Here is an 18567-nt window from a genome sequence, read left to right on the forward strand (position 1 = left end):
GTCCAGCAACGTTTATACTACCTTTCCATGATGGATTGGTTTTGACTGAAGGAAAGGAGAGAGGGAGGGGGGTGAAGAGTTATTTGGAATCACAAAGTTAGAGAGAAGTTATGGATCCCTCCCCCCAATTCATCAGCTTGGGCGATCCAATCAGAAGAAGCACAAAGCCAATTTCTTGTGAAATCCCTCCTTAACATCCAAAAATGAGGAGTGAAAGAAAAGAAGGAAGGATTGGAGCATTATTCGGGAAGTCTGTTAAGCTTAGGAGCACACACTCTGCTTGAATCTGCTGGGAGGTACAAGTGACTACCAGTTGTGCTGGCACACACACGTTTTCTAGATTTCTTTCACCTTACTTGGTACTGCCTGTTGCCTCCAACACTTTCAAAGGGCCTGGCACCAATAAGAGTGCATCCCATAGCAGGCATCTGGGGGAGGATCACAAGTAGAGTTCAGGCAGCAGGGACCACTTCATACAAGATGAAAGAAGAAGGAACATGCCCTGACTCCCCCGAAGACAGCCTGGTAACCAGTGAGGAAGAGGCTGAGAGCCAACAGAGAAAGGCCATACGTAAGCGCACAGTACTGGTGGGCAAACCTGGCGATGGGAGGGTATCCCTGTCACCACCATGCAAGCGCAGCAAAAGGAGTCCCCATCTAGAAACATTTGAGGATGTACATACGCAGAGAATCATTGCCAATGTCAGAGAGCGACAACGCACGCAGTCCTTAAATGATGCTTTTGCAGAGCTGCGCAAGATCATCCCAACCTTACCATCTGATAAACTCAGCAAGATACAGACCCTGAAGCTGGCTTCACGCTATATTGATTTCCTGTATCAAGTCTTGCAGAGTGATGAGCTGGACCACAAGATTGCAAGCTGTAACTACCTTGCTCATGAAAGACTAAGCTATGCCTTCTCTGTCTGGAGAATGGAAGGTGCCTGGTCCATGTCAACAACACACTGAGCCAACAGCCGATGTCCCTTGTGCCTGCTGTTCAAGAAGGTATGTGGGAAAGCAAGGAGGCTTGGCAACCAGTTTTATATCTGTTATATGGAGTCTGCATTGATTGTGTATCCCCTGCCCATTTGATATGCAAAGATTGAAAAACCCAGGTTAATCTGAGTGTTTAAAATGTTTGTTTAGATACCATCTGGTATGTGTTATCACAGCTAATATATGTCCACGTTATCAGGGAACTCTGATCTATGTAAAAATAGAGGAGGTGGAATGTGCATTATTTACGGCGACACAAGAAATTTTTAGAAAGTGGTCAAAATCTCACTTCTTCTATTATATTATTTTTCCTTGTAAGTATTGTCAGCAAAAACATGAGGGAGTGATTCATAAAAATATAGTTTGGTCTAGCTGCAGACATCTAACACACTTGTCCACACTATCTGGGGGCTTGTGACTAATATATTTGCATGCAGGGTTACATTGTTTCACAAGCGTGCACTCTAAGCATTGCATCAGTGCACGTGTCATTTATATCCCTGTCATTCAGACTGCTAAGCAAAAAAGGATGTTATGCACTCCTGTTATAAATTAGACAACGAGTGGGCTTGGCTGACCTAGGCCACATTATCACTTTTCACGGCTAATCATGTCTCCTGGGTGGGAATGAGGTGCAAGCATTTCCTTCATTACATTATCCAGACTGATTAAACTGTACAGCCGGAAGAGTCTTAGCCACACTTCATTACTTACAACAAGGTGCCCAGTACTGAACATAGCACAACACTTAGAGCCCAATTAACGGTGTCTAACATGGAAATTGCAAGGCAGCCTGTAGCTTCAATATAACAAAAACAAAACACAGAGGATACATTTAAAAAAAGTATCATTGCTCTTAGAAATTAATCTAATTTTACAAATGTGATATTTCACCTTATTATATAAAAACAATTACAGGCTGTAAAGGGCAAAGGATTTTTCCCTCTGACCACATTTTTATACATGTTCTATGTATGCGCACAATTATTATTATTATTATTATATAGGAGTTAAATAGCGCCAACCATTTGCGCGGTGCTTTAAAAAATATGGGGAGACATTACAGTGACAGCACAATCCCATACAAGAGAATTAGAAGGGCCCTGCTTGTGAGCGTTTGTAATCTAAAATCAGAATTTTACATTTAACACTAAACATTGATAAGTCACTTGTAGAGGCCTAGTAATTAATACAATGCATATGACATTAAAAATATGCTATTTCTTGAAAACATCTAAAGAAGCTACTACATTGAAGCCTTTATATAGAACATTAAGGAATACTGTTAGACATACCTATGCAGGACTCCAAATGGGTGTACTATAGAAAATATGTTTGACATAGATATATATATATAAACTGTGACCGTTATGTCAACACATTATCAATGAAGGATCTCTAAGTAGTGTTCATTGGCAATATCAACTTAGTTGCAAACAGTAACGTGTATCCTATGTGCAGGTTAGGAGAAAAAAGATTCTTCATTCTGTTTTCAGGTAAAAAAACAGTAGATTGTTTCCTAACACTTGATATTGTCATTGAGGGATCAGTTTCTCACCAATGCCCTTTTTATGTTTCTGCTACCTAGGAAATTATCTAAAAGTTAAATAATGAAAATGTGTTTATTTGAAATGAAATAAATAGTTAATATACAGCAGTAAATGAATATTGGTTGTGTTCACAGAGCTCATCCCAACAGCAAACACCTTATAAAATATTATTGGGACTTATGTAGCAATAAGTAGCCTGGATCTGAAAATGATGCAAAGTTCATCATCACAACATATGTCTTTCCATGCCTGCCATTATTCAATCCAGGGTAATGGGCATAAATATTGCCATGTCAGGGACCGTATGTTTTTTAAATAGTGGGGTTCACCTTTGCTATAAGTGTCTTTGGATTTTTAAGCAAAACAAATTAAGTGAACTTCTAACAATAAAGATATGTTATTGAAAAGTAGGCTGTGGTAAAATCTGAGCTGACAACTAAAATATACCATGCAGAAGGTGATATGGTTGAAAATCAATATGTATAGGTTACATTGATTTATGCCCATGTCTAGGGTATACAGACCACCAGAGAAAATCCGTGCAGCTATGTGTGATGCTTATTTCTATACATTGTCTGTGTCCCGCAGCTTATTTATCTTGCATTCAAGATCTGTCCAAATGTTTTATCTCAAAGTTTTCAGCTGCCTTGCTATCATCTTTCTCCAATAATCAAAGTAGTTTGCCTTGTCTATTTTGTGGTATAGACTTGTTTTTGTAAATTTTGCCTTTGGACGTTGTAACATAAACAACCTTTTGAACATTCCTGCACTGCTGAACACGCATGGGGCCGCGTGCATGACAAAGATGTACTTTGCTGTGTGTGTGTGTATACACCGGGAGTCTTCAAGGAACAGACCTGAACTTGTCCCTCTGCTTAGGTAATACAGTCAGCTGCCTATTATATACACTCGACCAATAATACAGTGTTTATACTCCCGGAAATCACATTGCACACATGTAGGCAAATGTAGATGTTATAAATCAGCTCGGTTTATTCAATAAGGCAGTTCACAGAAGTATAGTAACCCACGGCAACCAGAAGTCAACACTTGATTGATCCGACTACAGTAAACTATAATCTGATTGGCTGTTATGGGTTAGTGCACCTTGTACATCCTGACTTGTCATTGCACTGCGTTATTAAATTCACCAAGTGCGTTTCACGACAAACTAGACAAGGATTGTCATTACCTGTGATTAATGAACTGTTATGGCCAAGAAATATTATACTAGTCGGTAACAAACCAAATAGAGTTGAGATGTAAAAAGACATAAACATTACATTTCATATATCCACTTGTGCGGAAAACGGTTACTTGCTGCAGAGTTAGTAATAGCTGCTGCTGCTATTCGTCACAACGTAGCAAGTGATATGTTCTGTCATCGCAGGCGTTTTCTGCTCATTTTTACTACCTGCTTAATAATTTTATTAGGTTATTGATTTAAAATGTGCTTATCATTCCCCATCTATTCTTTTTCTTTTAGTAAAATTGGATTTTGTGATGCAAAAGGGCAAGAAAAATTTCGAATAACTTTAGCACAAACAAAATGCACAAGCCGCAATTTCAGTAAAGTTTAGTGCATTAGGTTAACTTTTCACAAGTGATAATTATAATAAAATAATAAAAACATAAGCATGTAAATAAACTAAAACTATAAACTAACATTAAACCTGATATAAGCTAAAGAATAGTATTATTCTAGTTCCAACATCTCAGTATAAATTTTGCATCATTATCTATAGGTTGTGCATCTTTATCAGTTAAATGATTCCCTTAACTTAGTGAGAAGGGAAAACAAAGCGCATAGAACCTTTTCCTTGTTATATTTCAATACATGTCAATGTCAAAGCTTATCGTGTTAGTGCTGTAAGACATAATTAAGGTGATATATTAGTTTGAGCTCACTGTGGGGAAGGAGTTTTATTAGACACATCCTTTTACAGACACAAATGTCAAAATCATGTTTGTTTAATTAACACTTGACCTTTCTGCTCCTGTTGGGACCTTTAGCAAATCGAGGAGCAATAGCTACAAGCTGCCTTTTCTTTTCAGAAAACGAAGGGCATAGTGCTGTGGAAAAGAGACGTAAAACCTTGTTGGAAAAAAAAAAAAAAAAACTGTGAGAAAGGAATGTTCAAAACTCCCAGGTAGATCAGATCCAGGACTTTATGGATTAAGAATAGTCACAAAACAGTGAAGTCAAAAGGACGCTATGGGCCAATCTACTAAAGGCTTCATTTTCATGCTACCTGAATCTGATAGTGGTATTTAACCTGAATACTAGGTGACATGAAAATGACTTGGGAAGTAGTTTATTAAACTTGGCCATGTTTGATGCCATGGCAGAAATATGTCTTCGCAAAAGGAGAAATCCATTGATTTTAGATTGAAGAAATGGATCTTGTTTAGAGTAATGTACAGGGGCATCCGGGAAGTGTCACTTACGATATTATCTTGGAGTATGGTATACTACAATTACAAGTTATTAAAACTGTATTATAGTAACAGTAATAATAGATGTAGCAACACCTGAATGAAAATGCACCAAAAAGCTGAGATTTTTGTGTAAAGATGAACCGTTTTGAAATTTACGGAGTACACCTTATTGCACTTTGGTTGTCTCAGGTTGCAGACCTGTTTCTGGGTACCAGTATTATCTTTCTACAATGTCACCTTTCAGTGTTTCCTCAAATACCTGTTGCCATTCTTCTGGGGTTTTTTTGCCTACTGCTATTTTTTGAAAACCTTAATAAACTATTTGTAAAATAATTTAGGGAGCAACATATTTCTAGTAACAAAATTCCAGAGATGTCCCTGAAAATAAGAGACAACTGGCAACCATAATTTCCTATAGTCCCCACTAAGTTATCAGTCTTTTCATATATTTTAAGTTTATGTGACAATAGAAATGTAAATCTTTGAGTAGAAACTCCTTTTGTGTTTTAGTTTTTTTTTTTAAAGACAGCTACTAATAATATTAAACAGCCGCAAGGTAGAGATTTATACTTAATATGGATGTATTATGGAGAGTAGACTGATATTGAATGTAGTACATTGAAATTAAAAACACACATAGTAGCTTGATGATATGATTTGCCACAATTACCAATACCAATTACATTTCGCTGTGTCTTACAAAGTAAATTGTAGAGAATACAAATGGGTCTCTATATGCACATAAAGAATTATAACAATAACGGTCAATAATAATCTTGGGCTGAATTGCAGCACCCAATCTATACAATTTACTAATGCTTTCCATTAACATATATTTTGACTGACAGACAGAAAGCAGCAGTAGACTATAAATGGTGGCAGTCCTCATTCACTAAGAACTATCGCTACATATCAGTCTTTGGGGTCCACGATATAGTGTTTATTAAAAAATAAATAAACAAAAGAAGCTATTATAATGATAATAATAATTATAATGACAGTAAGCAATTGTAATGTTCAGTAATCCATAGCAAATCATTAGATTTTTCTTTCCAGGAGTCAGATCAGTGACAGCTGGAGGAAGCTGCACCTTGCACACTGACGACCAAACAGACCTCAATCAATTTAGGGAAATTAGTAAATTAAACTGTATGTGTGTAACAAGTGCAGGTCTGCTTTGGTATTGTATAGATTACTTGTTTAGCATATCAGCATTTACTCCTATAGAAACACAGCAGACACTCTTTGACTGGTGTAAGTTCTATAGCACTTGCAGAAGATTCCAAAATGACATACTTCACCGCAAGTTTACAGGTTCTGGCAATGAATGGTGGAAAGCTGGCCATGAAATACAGCCTGCTATTAGGATTAGCTTTCCTGGTTTTGCTGATAAACACAGAGGAATGGAATATATTTAGGATAAATTCTCCTATAATCTATAGTCTGACTTGGACTTCTGTGAACCTTACCTGAGTCATTCTGAAAATAAAGTAAAGTATTACTCCTTCTCCTGGGACACAGCTGCAGTTTACAACATGCTGTGCAAAACTGTTTTATCTGAAACAAAAGTGTTCGGTTTTCCCGTTAAAGTAATTTATTACAGTGTAATTCTTAATGGCCTGTTGTGTGTGTACTTTATACCGGTGAATGTATCTCATACTGAATATGTAAAAATCCAGACACTTTTCCTTAAGTCTGAAACCTGTGCTAAGGGAATATAGGACTTGCCATTGCTGACCCCTCCTGAGAATGTTCGTTTTTTTTAGGCTTTCATGCTAGTCCAGTGGCTTCTATAGCTTTTGAGGCATGGACCTGGAACAAGTCAGGAATTCTTACTTCACTTTTTAATCTAGATGTTTGTTCTGGGTCAGTGACTCAGTATTGAAGTATGATGGGAAAGCAACTGAGATTTCTGGAAGATCAGCAATGGTAGCCCTCCATATTTCTTCTGTATTTTTGTTCTGGGTGAGTGACTCAGAAAGTATAAAGGTATGGTGGGCAGGCAACTGAGATTTCTGGAAGATCAGCAAAGGTAGCCCTCCATATTTCCTTTGTATGTTTGTTCTGGGTAAGTGACTCAGTAACTATTGAAGTATGACCATCTGGCAACTAATATTTCTGGAGGATCAGCAATGATAGCCCTCCATATTTCTTTCCATATTTCTTATGTATGTATGTTCTGGGTCAATGACTCAGAAGGTATTGAAGTAAGACTGTCAGACAACTGATATTTTTGGAAGATCAGTAATGGCAGACCTCCATATTTCTTCTGTATGTATGTTCTGTGTCAATGACTCAGAAAGTATTGAAGTAAGACTGTTAGACAACTGATATTTCTGAAAGATTGCCAATGGTAGCCCTCCATATTTCCCTCAGTGAAGGCTGCTCAGTAGCTGATGCAGTCACTTGCAGGTCTGCAATAGTTAAAGTGAAAATGACTTGTGGAGGTAAAGGAGCTGATGGTGAAGACAGTAACCTCCATATGGTTTGCTATTTTAATGTTTTTTTTTTATTGCTTACCATACACATTGGCACTTATTAAAATAATTTATGAATGCATTGATATATTATTACATTCATCAATTGTATTTTAGCATTGAGGTAAAGGGATACATTTACTGTTCACTAAGCAATAATTAATATCACATTTTAAAGGGTTGGTCTACCTAAAACTGAATGACCAACTGACTTTCAACATTTCCTTGCTATACCCCCATGCCAAAGACACTAATTTCTATTTCATTCTCTGTAATATAAAATAATGAAGCATCCAACAGGGAGAATGAAACTACCTTGTAGTGGACAGACACAAGAACTCAGAAGCCACTGTACCATTAACCTGCACTATAAAACTAGAACTTAGAGAATTTGGCAGACTGACCCCTTTAATGAATCTTGGCTATCATTTATAATTAACAGCTTTTTCAGTGGAATATACAATACTGTGCAAAGGTTTTAGGCAAGTCTGAAAAAAATGCTGTACAGTAAGAATGTTTTCAGAAATAAAAGTGTTAATAGTTTATTTTTATTAATTAACAACATGGAAAGTAAATGAACAGAAAAGAAACCCAATCAAATCAATATTTGGTGTGACCACCCTTTGCCTTCAAAACAGCATAAATTCTTCTAGGTACACTTGCACACAGTTTTTAAACAAACCCGGCAGATAGGTTGTTCCAAACAGCTTGGTGAACTAACCACAGATCTTCTGTGGATGTAGGCTGCCTCAAATCTTTCTGTCTCTTCATGTAATCCCAAACAGACTCCATGATGTAGTGGTTGGGCCTCTGTGGGGGCCAAACCATCACTTCCAGGACTCCTTGTTCTTCTTTACGCTGAAGATAGTTCTTGATGACATTTGCTGTATGTTTGGGGTCGTTGTCCTGCTTTACAATAAATTTGTGGCCAATCACATTCCTCCCTGATGGCATGGCGTGATGGATAAATATCTGCTTCTATTTCTCAGCATTGAGAACACCATTGATCCTGACCAAATCTCCAACTCCATTTGCAGAAATGCAGCCCCAGACTTGCAGGGAACCTCCATGACGCTTCCCTGTTGCCTGCAAACACTCATTAATGTACCGTTCTCCAGCCCTTCAGCGAACAAACTGCTGCTACAGCCAAATATTTCACATTTTGACTCATCAGTCCAGAGCACCTGCTGCCATTTTTCTGCACCTCAGTTCCTATTGTTTCATGCATAGTTCAGTCGCTTAGCCTTGTTTCCACGTTGAAGGAATGGCTTTTTGGCCACAATTCTTCCATGAAGACCACTTCTGGTCAGACTTCTCCGAGCAGTAAATGGGTGTTTCTGGGTCCCACTGGTTTCTGCCAGTTCAGTGCTGATGGGACTGCTGAACGTCCTCCAATGTCGAAGGGAAGTAAGCATGGTGTGTCTTTCATCTGCTGCATTGTTTCCTTGGACAACCACTGTGTCTAGGGTCCTCAACGTTGCCCATTTATTTGTGCTTCTTCAAAAGAGCTTGAATAGCACATCTTGAAACTCCAATCTGCTTTGAATTCTTTGCCTGGGAGAGACCTTGCTGATGCAGTATCACTACCTTGCTTTGCTCAGTCTTGCCATGGTGTATGACCTGTGACATGAAACTGTCTTCCACAACCTCACCTTAGTAGCAGAGATTGGCTGTTCCTCACCCAGTTTTAAGTTTCTGTTTCAATTAATCACTGTGTTTCAACATACCTATGAAATTGATGATTAGCACCTGCTTGGCATAAATGGTCAATCATACATCCGAGTCTAATCCTACAAAATCCTTGACTTTGTGCAAGTGTAAGAATTAATGCTGGTTTGAAGCCAAAGGGTAGTCACACCAAATATTGATTTGATTTAGATTTTCCCTCTGTTCATTCACTTTGTATTTTGTAAATTGATAAAAACAATAAAAATACATATTTTTAAAAGCATTCTTAATTGACAGCATTTTTTCACACCTGCCTAAAACGTTTGCACAGTACTGTATATGTCAGTGATTTACAATTTTCATATCTATTACACCTAATACAGTTGTGTTTACTTGGAAAAGGACCGATATCAGAAAGTCTACTCTAACATTTGTTGAGGTTCAATACACACTGCCACATTTAATATACAATCTTGAATATAACAAGCAATATTCAAACGATATAAGCCAAAGTTAAAGGCGGCAATGTACACTGCACTAATATTCACAACAAAGATTCAGTGAGATTGATTTCCTAGAGTCAAAACTGTTCACTTTGCAAAGTGAATGTTTGCATTGTTTACTGAATATGATGAAGCTGTGTTCACAAAATTATCTTATTTACTAAGCTAAGCGAACACATTCTCTACTCCTTGTTAATCAGTCCGATTATTTCTAAGTGACTCATGGCAAAGGCACCAAAATACAAACAGGACGCAAACATGATGCAACCGCATCCTAATCCCGAGTGTGAATGTTGAAGTCAATTACAACTTTGAAATAGTTTGAGTGGTTATCTCACACTGCTTTCAAAGTCAACCCCTCTGGCTTGTTGGCTGTAGAGTATGGTACAATATAAAAATAAGAACGATATACTACAATCTAATGCAATATAATGAAAACACTTCAATAAAACACAGACAAGTCTGCTTAACTGATTATAAAAATATACCATGAAAGTAAAGAGACAAATGTACATATAATAATAAAAACATAACATAGAGAAAGTCTTGATTAGCTCTTCTACTTTACATTTGCCATGCAATGGCTGTTTCTTTGGCCTGAGTGATAAGGATCTGAGAGTTTGTTTTCTAAGGTCAGCTCATATGGTGGTGAGTTGTATTTTATGTTTATTTTACCTGCGTTTTACATGCATTACCATAAAACTCTATGTAACACACATTTTAATAATAGATGATGCAAGCAGGATTTTTTTTAACGTACCTAAAACTCACTAGTGGTGATGGACCCTAAAAGGACCAACAGAAATAAGATGTAACATTTAAGTTTGTGCACATAATATGGATCAATCTATTGCTTTCCTCTACCTAAAAGGCTCGCCTAAATCCCACACAAATAATAAACAGAAAACACATTATCATCAATAAAAGTCCATTTAAAATCATGCAAACATAAAAAAGCACACAGCAATAGATGCTAGTTTTTGCAGATATCTGGGCTGATGTGAACGGCCTTCAATCAGTAAATTGTAATGTTAGTGACTGTGCCAGCTTTAGGAATTCAATTGTGTGTCTATTTCACCAGATAACTGAGTCTTTAAAGACTACTGGGCTCAAGTGAAAAAGTTCCTCCCTTAGTAAACCTTTCAGTATGTTAAAAAAAAATGTGTATTGTTGGGAGCTCAGTAATTATATTTGACTCTTTCTCTGCAAGATATATTATAAATGAATACATGAATGAAATCTGAAAGAAAACAAGTAACCACAGGAGGATGTTCATATGATGGATCTGTTATATGGACAAAAGATCTGTCTGCCAATGGCCGTAATATATGGAGAACTCATATCCATATTGTATCCATTTATGTGCTATTCTACTTAGCAATGGCAGTATGAATGTAAAAAGTGAAATATTTCTACAGTCTTCACCTGATAGATTTGATTTTTTTTCTAATTCACATTGAGGATCTTTATGTTATTTTTTTTTTTTTAATGATCTCATTTTGAGAAAAAGGACAGTAGCCCAGGAGCTCTCTGCAGGGCACACTAATTGTCATCCTGTGTTTTATACAAACTCACAAGATGAAGATTTACTAAACAAACAAGCATTACCCCTTCTCGCTATCAGAGCGTGCGGAGAGGCCACTACTGCGTCAACATCAAAGGACGGTGGAATTGTCTCCTGTCGGGTGGTGGCAGTCTGCACAGTATGTGAATCAACATAAGAACATTAGCTGCAGATGTGGCCACAATTTCCCCATAAACTTTGTACAAGAGATATAATTCACTTGTGGAAAAGTAAGAAACATATATCGCAAAGAACGCTAGGGAGAAAGATCATTTTCAGAGTAATGCTGAACGATTTCCGTATTTTATTGGTTTATCTAACTGCAGACACACGTCATGTCAACTTTATACCTCACCGCTGAATGTGGCGGTCCACAGTAATTAACTGACGAGTACATAACCCTTCCATTTTCTACTCCAGGCTTCACATTTAGCGGTGTCACTTTCCCATAAGCAAACATCTTAACTAGATTATGTAAATTCAATTATATATATCATACTTATGTGGTGTGCGCTGCAGTGCCCAGACCCAAAACGGAAATCTATAGCACTGACAAGGCAACACTAAAGGCATTGTTCGCTTCTTTGATTAACTAATTAAAATATTACCTTACGGAGTAGAGACAATTCCTGTAGGGCAGTTCAAATAACACAACATCTGAGCCTACGCAAATCTACTTTATTAGTTTGGAAATTGGTAATATACTATAAATAGGGATTTCCAAGAAAACATGGAAACGTTCCATTTGCCTATAGGATCCCTTTCTGTAGTAACACAGTGGTGTCCTCACTAGAAAAAACCCTTTATGAACAATTGTGAATACAAATGCCTTGATTCACTAAAGCATTAGAGAACTTTCACTGTGCAAATGTTTAATTGGCTAAGTGAATACGGTAAAACTGGGTTAACCTTTAATATCTAATCATGTACAAAAAAAAATCCTTTTAAATTGTTAAGCACATGATGGGATATTGAAAGTAAAACCACCTTTACTGTATTCACTAAGCTAAGTCAGCATTTATTTTGTTAACTTTTACTTACCTGATCCCTGCTCCCGTCAGCTCCCTTCAGTCTGCTAGTCCTGCCCCTGCAGCCTCTCTGGTGGTCTAAGGACCGCTAATGTCATCAAGTACAATGAAGGCTCTATAGCCCTGCACTGTTTGCAAGGATGCTGAGGGACAGTCCACAGCCAGAGTGGAGGGGAGAGACAAGAGCACCGATTGCCAGGTAAGCAGGGATCAGGTAAGTAAAACAGCTTTTTCTTCTCCCCTAGGCATAGACATGCAGTTAACCCTTTGCAGTGCGGGAGCAGCCCAACTGCAAGGAAAACATTTCATTTCCCTGGAGTTGGGCTGTAAGTTCAATAATCTGTAACAACAAACCAGAATCCATCTCCTACTTGTCTGACTACCAATTGTCCTTAAGTCCGAATAGTAAAAAATGAATTCTGAAAAATGTCTATGAAACAATAAAGTAATTATTGTGTACAGCTAATTGGGTCGTTTATGTTGACATTTGGAAGGCATAATGACTGAATTTTGGTTTTGATAACCAGTAAAGATAAACCTTCACGCAATCCAAAGCAATAGTTTATCTTAAAAAACAAAACAAAAGCCTAAACATTTATTGTCAGAAATATTCACCATGACCCTATTATTCCAAATATGATAAAAAAAAAAAAAAAAGAGAAACTTTGAATCAGTACTGCAGATGTCAAATCTGCTACCAGGAAACAGAACACGCAGAAATAGAGAAACTGACAAATTGCCACTTTTCAGTAAAGATACCACCAGCACAGACTTCAGTCTGTTCAGTCACTGCATGAAGCATAGAAGAAGTATCAAGTCCAGGCAACCTAAGGTGGTCTATGTGGCAATGGTATATAAGAGCTGCAATTGCTGCTCTCCTGAAAATACTAGTTGCCTGGCTGTTATGCTGACACTTTTCCTAGTCACTGACCGAAAAATAATGCAGATCAGGTAGGTGAGAAAGGAGTCATAGGACCTTATCTGCATAATTGTTCTGGGTCTGAATTCAAAGTATTAAAGCCAAAGGGTCGGCATGACAGACAGGGAACTGTCATCTTCAGAACCAGAGGTCAGTAATGGTAGTCTCTGTGTTTCTCTCATTACAGGTTAATTTCAAACAAGAGCTAGAGGCAAGGAATAAAGGTCATTACCAAATAAGCACAGTGAAAAAAATTACTTACCTCTGTCTTTCAGGGTGTTTTTGGATAAAACATTTCTAAATATATATATATATATATATATATGCAATACAGTATGGCAGAGACATTCACTTAGCAAAGGAAAGAGTATGCTAGTGAATAAGAGTAAAACCTTCATTTGAAAAGCTTTATTATGTGCCAGCATACATTTTTATTTTTTTCAAACTTCTTCCCACATATTATTGTGTATTCAAAGTAAACACAGCTTCAACTTCTTTACTAACATTTTACTTTGCTAGTGGATCAGCTTTTACTCCTTTACTGAATCAACTCCATCGTATCGCCTTTATCATTTAAGATATATGCTTCCTTAGTTACACATAAAAATTGAGGATTTGGCCAATCTAGTCAGTTCTTAATGAATACATATCCTTATGCCCTTCCATATGGTGACTGATGAATTTCAAGTTCAAGGAGCTGTAGCCAGGGTAAGGCTAACAATGCAATGTAAACTTTGTCGGGGTTTTCATGGGAAGCAACTTGACATGTAAAGTACATTCCTGGGATGCCATTACCAAACCACAGCTTTTATTTTAGTTGTTTGAGTACTGTTCGTTAGGGTTGGTAGCCCTGCCGGTTATCTTATACACAATGATCCACTGTGATCTCAAAATGTTGGTCTGTTGATATGCTCTTATTTTTAATTAAGGACTAGGGGGATAGTCAGGGTGCTGGCTGTTTTCCACATAGCACTTTGACAATGCCATTTTCACAGAAGAACCTAAAAAAATTAAACATAGGCACCTACTTAAAGTGTATGTATAGCCAAAAGTTTCTATTTTTAAATATTGGATACAGTAGGGAAGAGTTAAAACCTCTGCCAAGTTGTTTTCACTGTCTCTGTCCCTTCACTTCCTGTTCCAACAGGACGTTAGAGAAAATGCCCCAAAATGAGGGAAATTCACAACAGCTGTCCTCAGGAATTTGCATTAGAAGAGTTTCCTTCACCTCTTGTCTCTAAACTCTAAAATGTTGGATCTTCCCTCACTTTTCTTCTACATTTGTACATCAGTGCTAATAGAGGGGTGAATCTCCCCCAACTGAGCTTTAAAAGCATGATGGAGGGTCTGACCCTTCCCCACTCCATCCCAAACTTACAAAACAATTACCTAGAGATAAACTGTATGTAGATATTTTGGGAGAAAGAATAATGCAGAGTAACTCAAAGTATGCAAACAGATTCTGCTATCATGGATTTATTGCATTCACAGTAAATAAATAGGTTCTCTGATTGGTTGCCAAAGATTGTTTCACCATACATATGACTTTTTTTTAATGCTATAAAGAGAAGGGTTTTGTTTTATTACCGTCACAAGTCTTTGATACATCTTTATAGTGACATGTTTATAGTACAGTACAGTTTAGCTTTGGGCATTACTTTTATTGAATATGTGGGAACAGTAGGAATATTATGGTATAAATACTGTATATGGTTCTAATATACAGGAATACACAGTGTCCCTCCATATTAACAAGTGTGCCTTGATAAAGTCTACAGCATCTGGAAAACATGTTCCAAAAGCCAACCATCTCCAATTTGACCTACACTGTGAAATGTCTAAGACATACCCAGGTGCCACTTCACGACATATGTTTACAGTTTCAACCCTTTTATGTGATAGAAACCCAGCTTTCCTTTTAACTTGCTCATTTTACTTACTCTTTCTAGATTTTAATAGCCCTCTGAAAGTAGAAGCCTTGCATGCCTTCCCATGTCTTTGAAGCTGTTTGATACAGGCATAAAGAGGACATAAAGAGAGCCCTCGGGCAGAAGGGATGGGAACTTACAAATGTTTATGTAGAAAAACTAAAGTATACAGAATAACTATGCACACATCAAAAAAGGTTTTGTACCAATGAGTACACTGGATAAACCATAAGGGCTCATGTACATGGGCCCCAAACATAGGAGCAAGTCAAACTGCTTCTGAGTAGTTTGTGCAAAAGAAGAAAAAAAAAAAAAAGTCTGATATGTGTCCTTATTTGAGGAGAGCTTTATTCCCCTTTCAACACTACATTGTGGCACACACAGGGGGAAAAAGATACATTACAATTCAGTTGGGCTGACAAGGGCACAAATTAGCACGATGATGACTTTTTACATGTTTGAAGTTCCTAAAATTTGAACGACATTGCATTCACTTATTTGATGCTTACGCAGTGAACGCTAATGTTATCCACCTCATCCGACGCCATTGGGGATTTATCTGGGGAGGGAATATTATTAATTATAGAATATATTTCTATCTATCTATTTATTTTCATTATTTATTTTTCTAGTTCCATTTTCTATGGGGTGTCTGTATCCTGTCAATGTAACAGCTCTGCCCCAGCCTCCATACTCAGAGGAACTGCTGTGATGTCACTCATGACATCACTACATTCCCAACATAAACACAACAGACAGCCGGTGGTTTCAGCCTACATGCTGCAGGGGCCCTGCAGAGCTGCTGAAAACAACTTCCGTTTTTAAAACGTTTTGGGAACAAATAGCCTCTATCCCCGCCCCATTTTAAAATGGCAGCTAGGACTCAAGTAGTTAAATAAGGCAAAAGAAATAAAGCATTATGCCATCAGGACTATAGGGTGCACTTCCTGTAACATATAAATGCATAGATTTGGGGTTTACATACACTTTAACTGGTCTTTTATCACTTTTTCACTATAAGTATAAAATCGACACACTTATACACACTTATTACTTATTACAGCGTCCATGGCACTGGGCCTGATTTACTAAAGCAAATGAATGAGAGTAGTGATAAATCATTACAGTACACTTGCATCACTGGCATGCATAAATGCGTGGATGTATGCATGTACTGTGAACATGATCCCTGGACCAATCTACCTGATCGTACACTGATGTTCAATGTGTACATAGCTTTACTAACATATCTTTCAGTGTCATCAGGGCAACTCTATATTCACAGCAATCTAGACTAACAATAAAGCAAGCAAAAGAGCTTGGTCAAGACCCCCCAGTTTTCTCACTGGAAGAAAGAGCAACAGCCCACTAATGAGGTTCTCTACGTGCTCTTTCCTACTGCCAGCATGTTCACAGTTCAGCTCTCTGTTTTGCTACTCACCTTAGTTCTTGCTCATCTTCATGAACTAATACAAGTAAATAGGTAGAAGTAATTAGCCACATTCATGAGGACGTGTTCTCTTCTACTGAACCTGTTTTGCAGCTCACCAAGCAGCTTCTTCAGTTCAGAACAAGTCGAGATAAATATGAATACTAGCTGTTCCATGGCTTACTGAGAACCTTCACAGGCAATACAAGAAGATGGTTTCCCCTGCATTGTGAGTTACAGTCATAGAATGCATGGTTGCCTAAAGCTAATGTTAAAGACCAAGTGCCAACAATGGTGCAGCATGGAGGGTATCAAGGACACTGGTGGAGCAAGCATGTACAGTAAATAATTTGGTACATTGTTCTCATGTTAAAGCAAGGCATGAATGCATTTGGAGATAACATAAAACCTAACCATGGCACAAAGTCTTGCCATTCAGTAGATATTGTTGGTTTTTTTTTTTGCTGGTCATGTAATTTGCGCATGTCCACTGTATTACTCATTCACCTTACATGTGCCATGATCTGTAGAGCGCCTTGTAATGGTAATCCTCTATCTCCAGCATAAGCCCTTGATATCGCAAGTCTCCTGAAACCTCCGTACTTGGCTTGGCTCACTTTGGTCTGTGCATGATGATGTAAATTGAGAGGAGCATCAGGGTTATGGGAAGAAAGCACAAGACAGCATGCAAGGAGCTGGCATCCAAAGTGCTGGTTATAGCAGGGGAAAAACAAACCACACAAAAAAACAAAAACAAAAAAAAAACAAAACACAGTATGAATCCTTATAATGCTGTGCAGAGTATTTAGTAAGCATGGGTTCATCTTTGAGAATGAGGCTTATGAGTTTTTGTGGCGGCAGACTGCAGTGTTTAGTTCCACTTTAAGACAATGCATGAATACCTTTGGAGATAACAGAGGTCCTACTTACACAATGAGCAGTGGTAAGGACCATAGGAGGGAAAACTAAATTAATTCATCTCTGCAGGCTGACCACCGGGCCATGGGCTTTAGACACAGCTATAAGATTGGAGTGGGTTTACACTAGTGGGGTCACCTATTAAACTGACCATTAAGTATGTCACATTCAGAAATGCTATTTTCCAGCTTCCGAAAAAATGCCTAGGTATGAATGGGGCCTTAACAGTGTATAAAAATGTATTAGTATCTGAATTGTCATACTTTCATGTCTAGCAGGTAGAGCTATGGTTGCCACTTCTATTTAACATGTTTCTGTGTGTTTAATATCGTGTCCTTCACTACATGTTGGGTCTGCTGTGGTTGGCTGCTATGTCACTACTGTAGTGAGGCTGGTGAAACACTTCTGGTATGTCGGTAGACATACAGTAGAGGCCAAGGTAGAAGCCATAGTTCTGCAAGAAAGCAAAGACTGGAGTTGTTGCCCGCTAGGAAGGTAAGTATTACTATTCTTCTTTTACAGAGTGGCGGCACTATGTCAGTTTTATATACAGTAGTATTAACCGCGCTGGTTTATCTAGTGCCTGCAGCATCACATAACCATGTTTCTGTTACTACCTGCTGCTCCGAATAGGCACCAGGAGACAAAAGAGGATGCTCTGTGCAAGCTTTAAGTCACAACCCTGAGCTTAGACAGGGGTGAAGACTTTGTTTTGTGGTAGCGTTGGCTGCTCAAGCAGCCAGTTACCAAGTACCATCGCTACTATTAGCTGAACTGAACAGTAGGGGAGTAAAAGAAAGATGAGTATGTGCAGCTGAAGAGGGTTGCAGTAAAGAGCATGTTCACTTTAAATCTGAACAAAGACAAATATGTAAGAGCAAGCTAAATATATTCCTCTTTAACCACGGCACTATACCTGCTTGTAAAAACTGGGGGCACTATAGGACTTTATTAGGTCTGCACAGCACACTGATCTGTTTGTAGAAAGCACCATTTAAATTTTTCTTTCCGCTGGACACATGCCAAGGCCGTTTCATGGTGCTTCACATTAAGGGCCTAATTTACAAAAAGCGTAAGATCACTTGCCAGGCTGTCAATCTCAGGCGATGCTGTAGGGAAACTCATTCAGATTTACTAAATATGAA

The 18567-nt window shown here is 37.9% G+C and overlaps 1 protein-coding gene across 1 annotated transcript in view; it reads left to right on the top strand.

Moving 5' to 3' along the window:
* Positions 1–223: 223 nt before the first annotated feature.
* LOC108797876 (twist-related protein 2-like) overlaps positions 224–18567 on the top strand; it is a 51912-nt gene continuing 33568 nt past the window's right edge. Inside the window, exon 1 of the mRNA XM_018569568.1 lies at positions 224–1008. Within this exon, the coding sequence (XP_018425070.1) occupies positions 481–969 (489 nt within the window). The 5' untranslated portion in view covers positions 224–480 and the 3' untranslated portion in view covers positions 970–1008. The remainder of the gene's footprint in view (positions 1009–18567) is intronic.

This window comes from Nanorana parkeri, unplaced genomic scaffold (assembly GCF_000935625.1).
Source record: "Nanorana parkeri isolate BGI_ZX_2015 unplaced genomic scaffold, ASM93562v1 scaffold1359, whole genome shotgun sequence".
NCBI lineage: Eukaryota > Metazoa > Chordata > Amphibia > Anura > Dicroglossidae > Nanorana > Nanorana parkeri.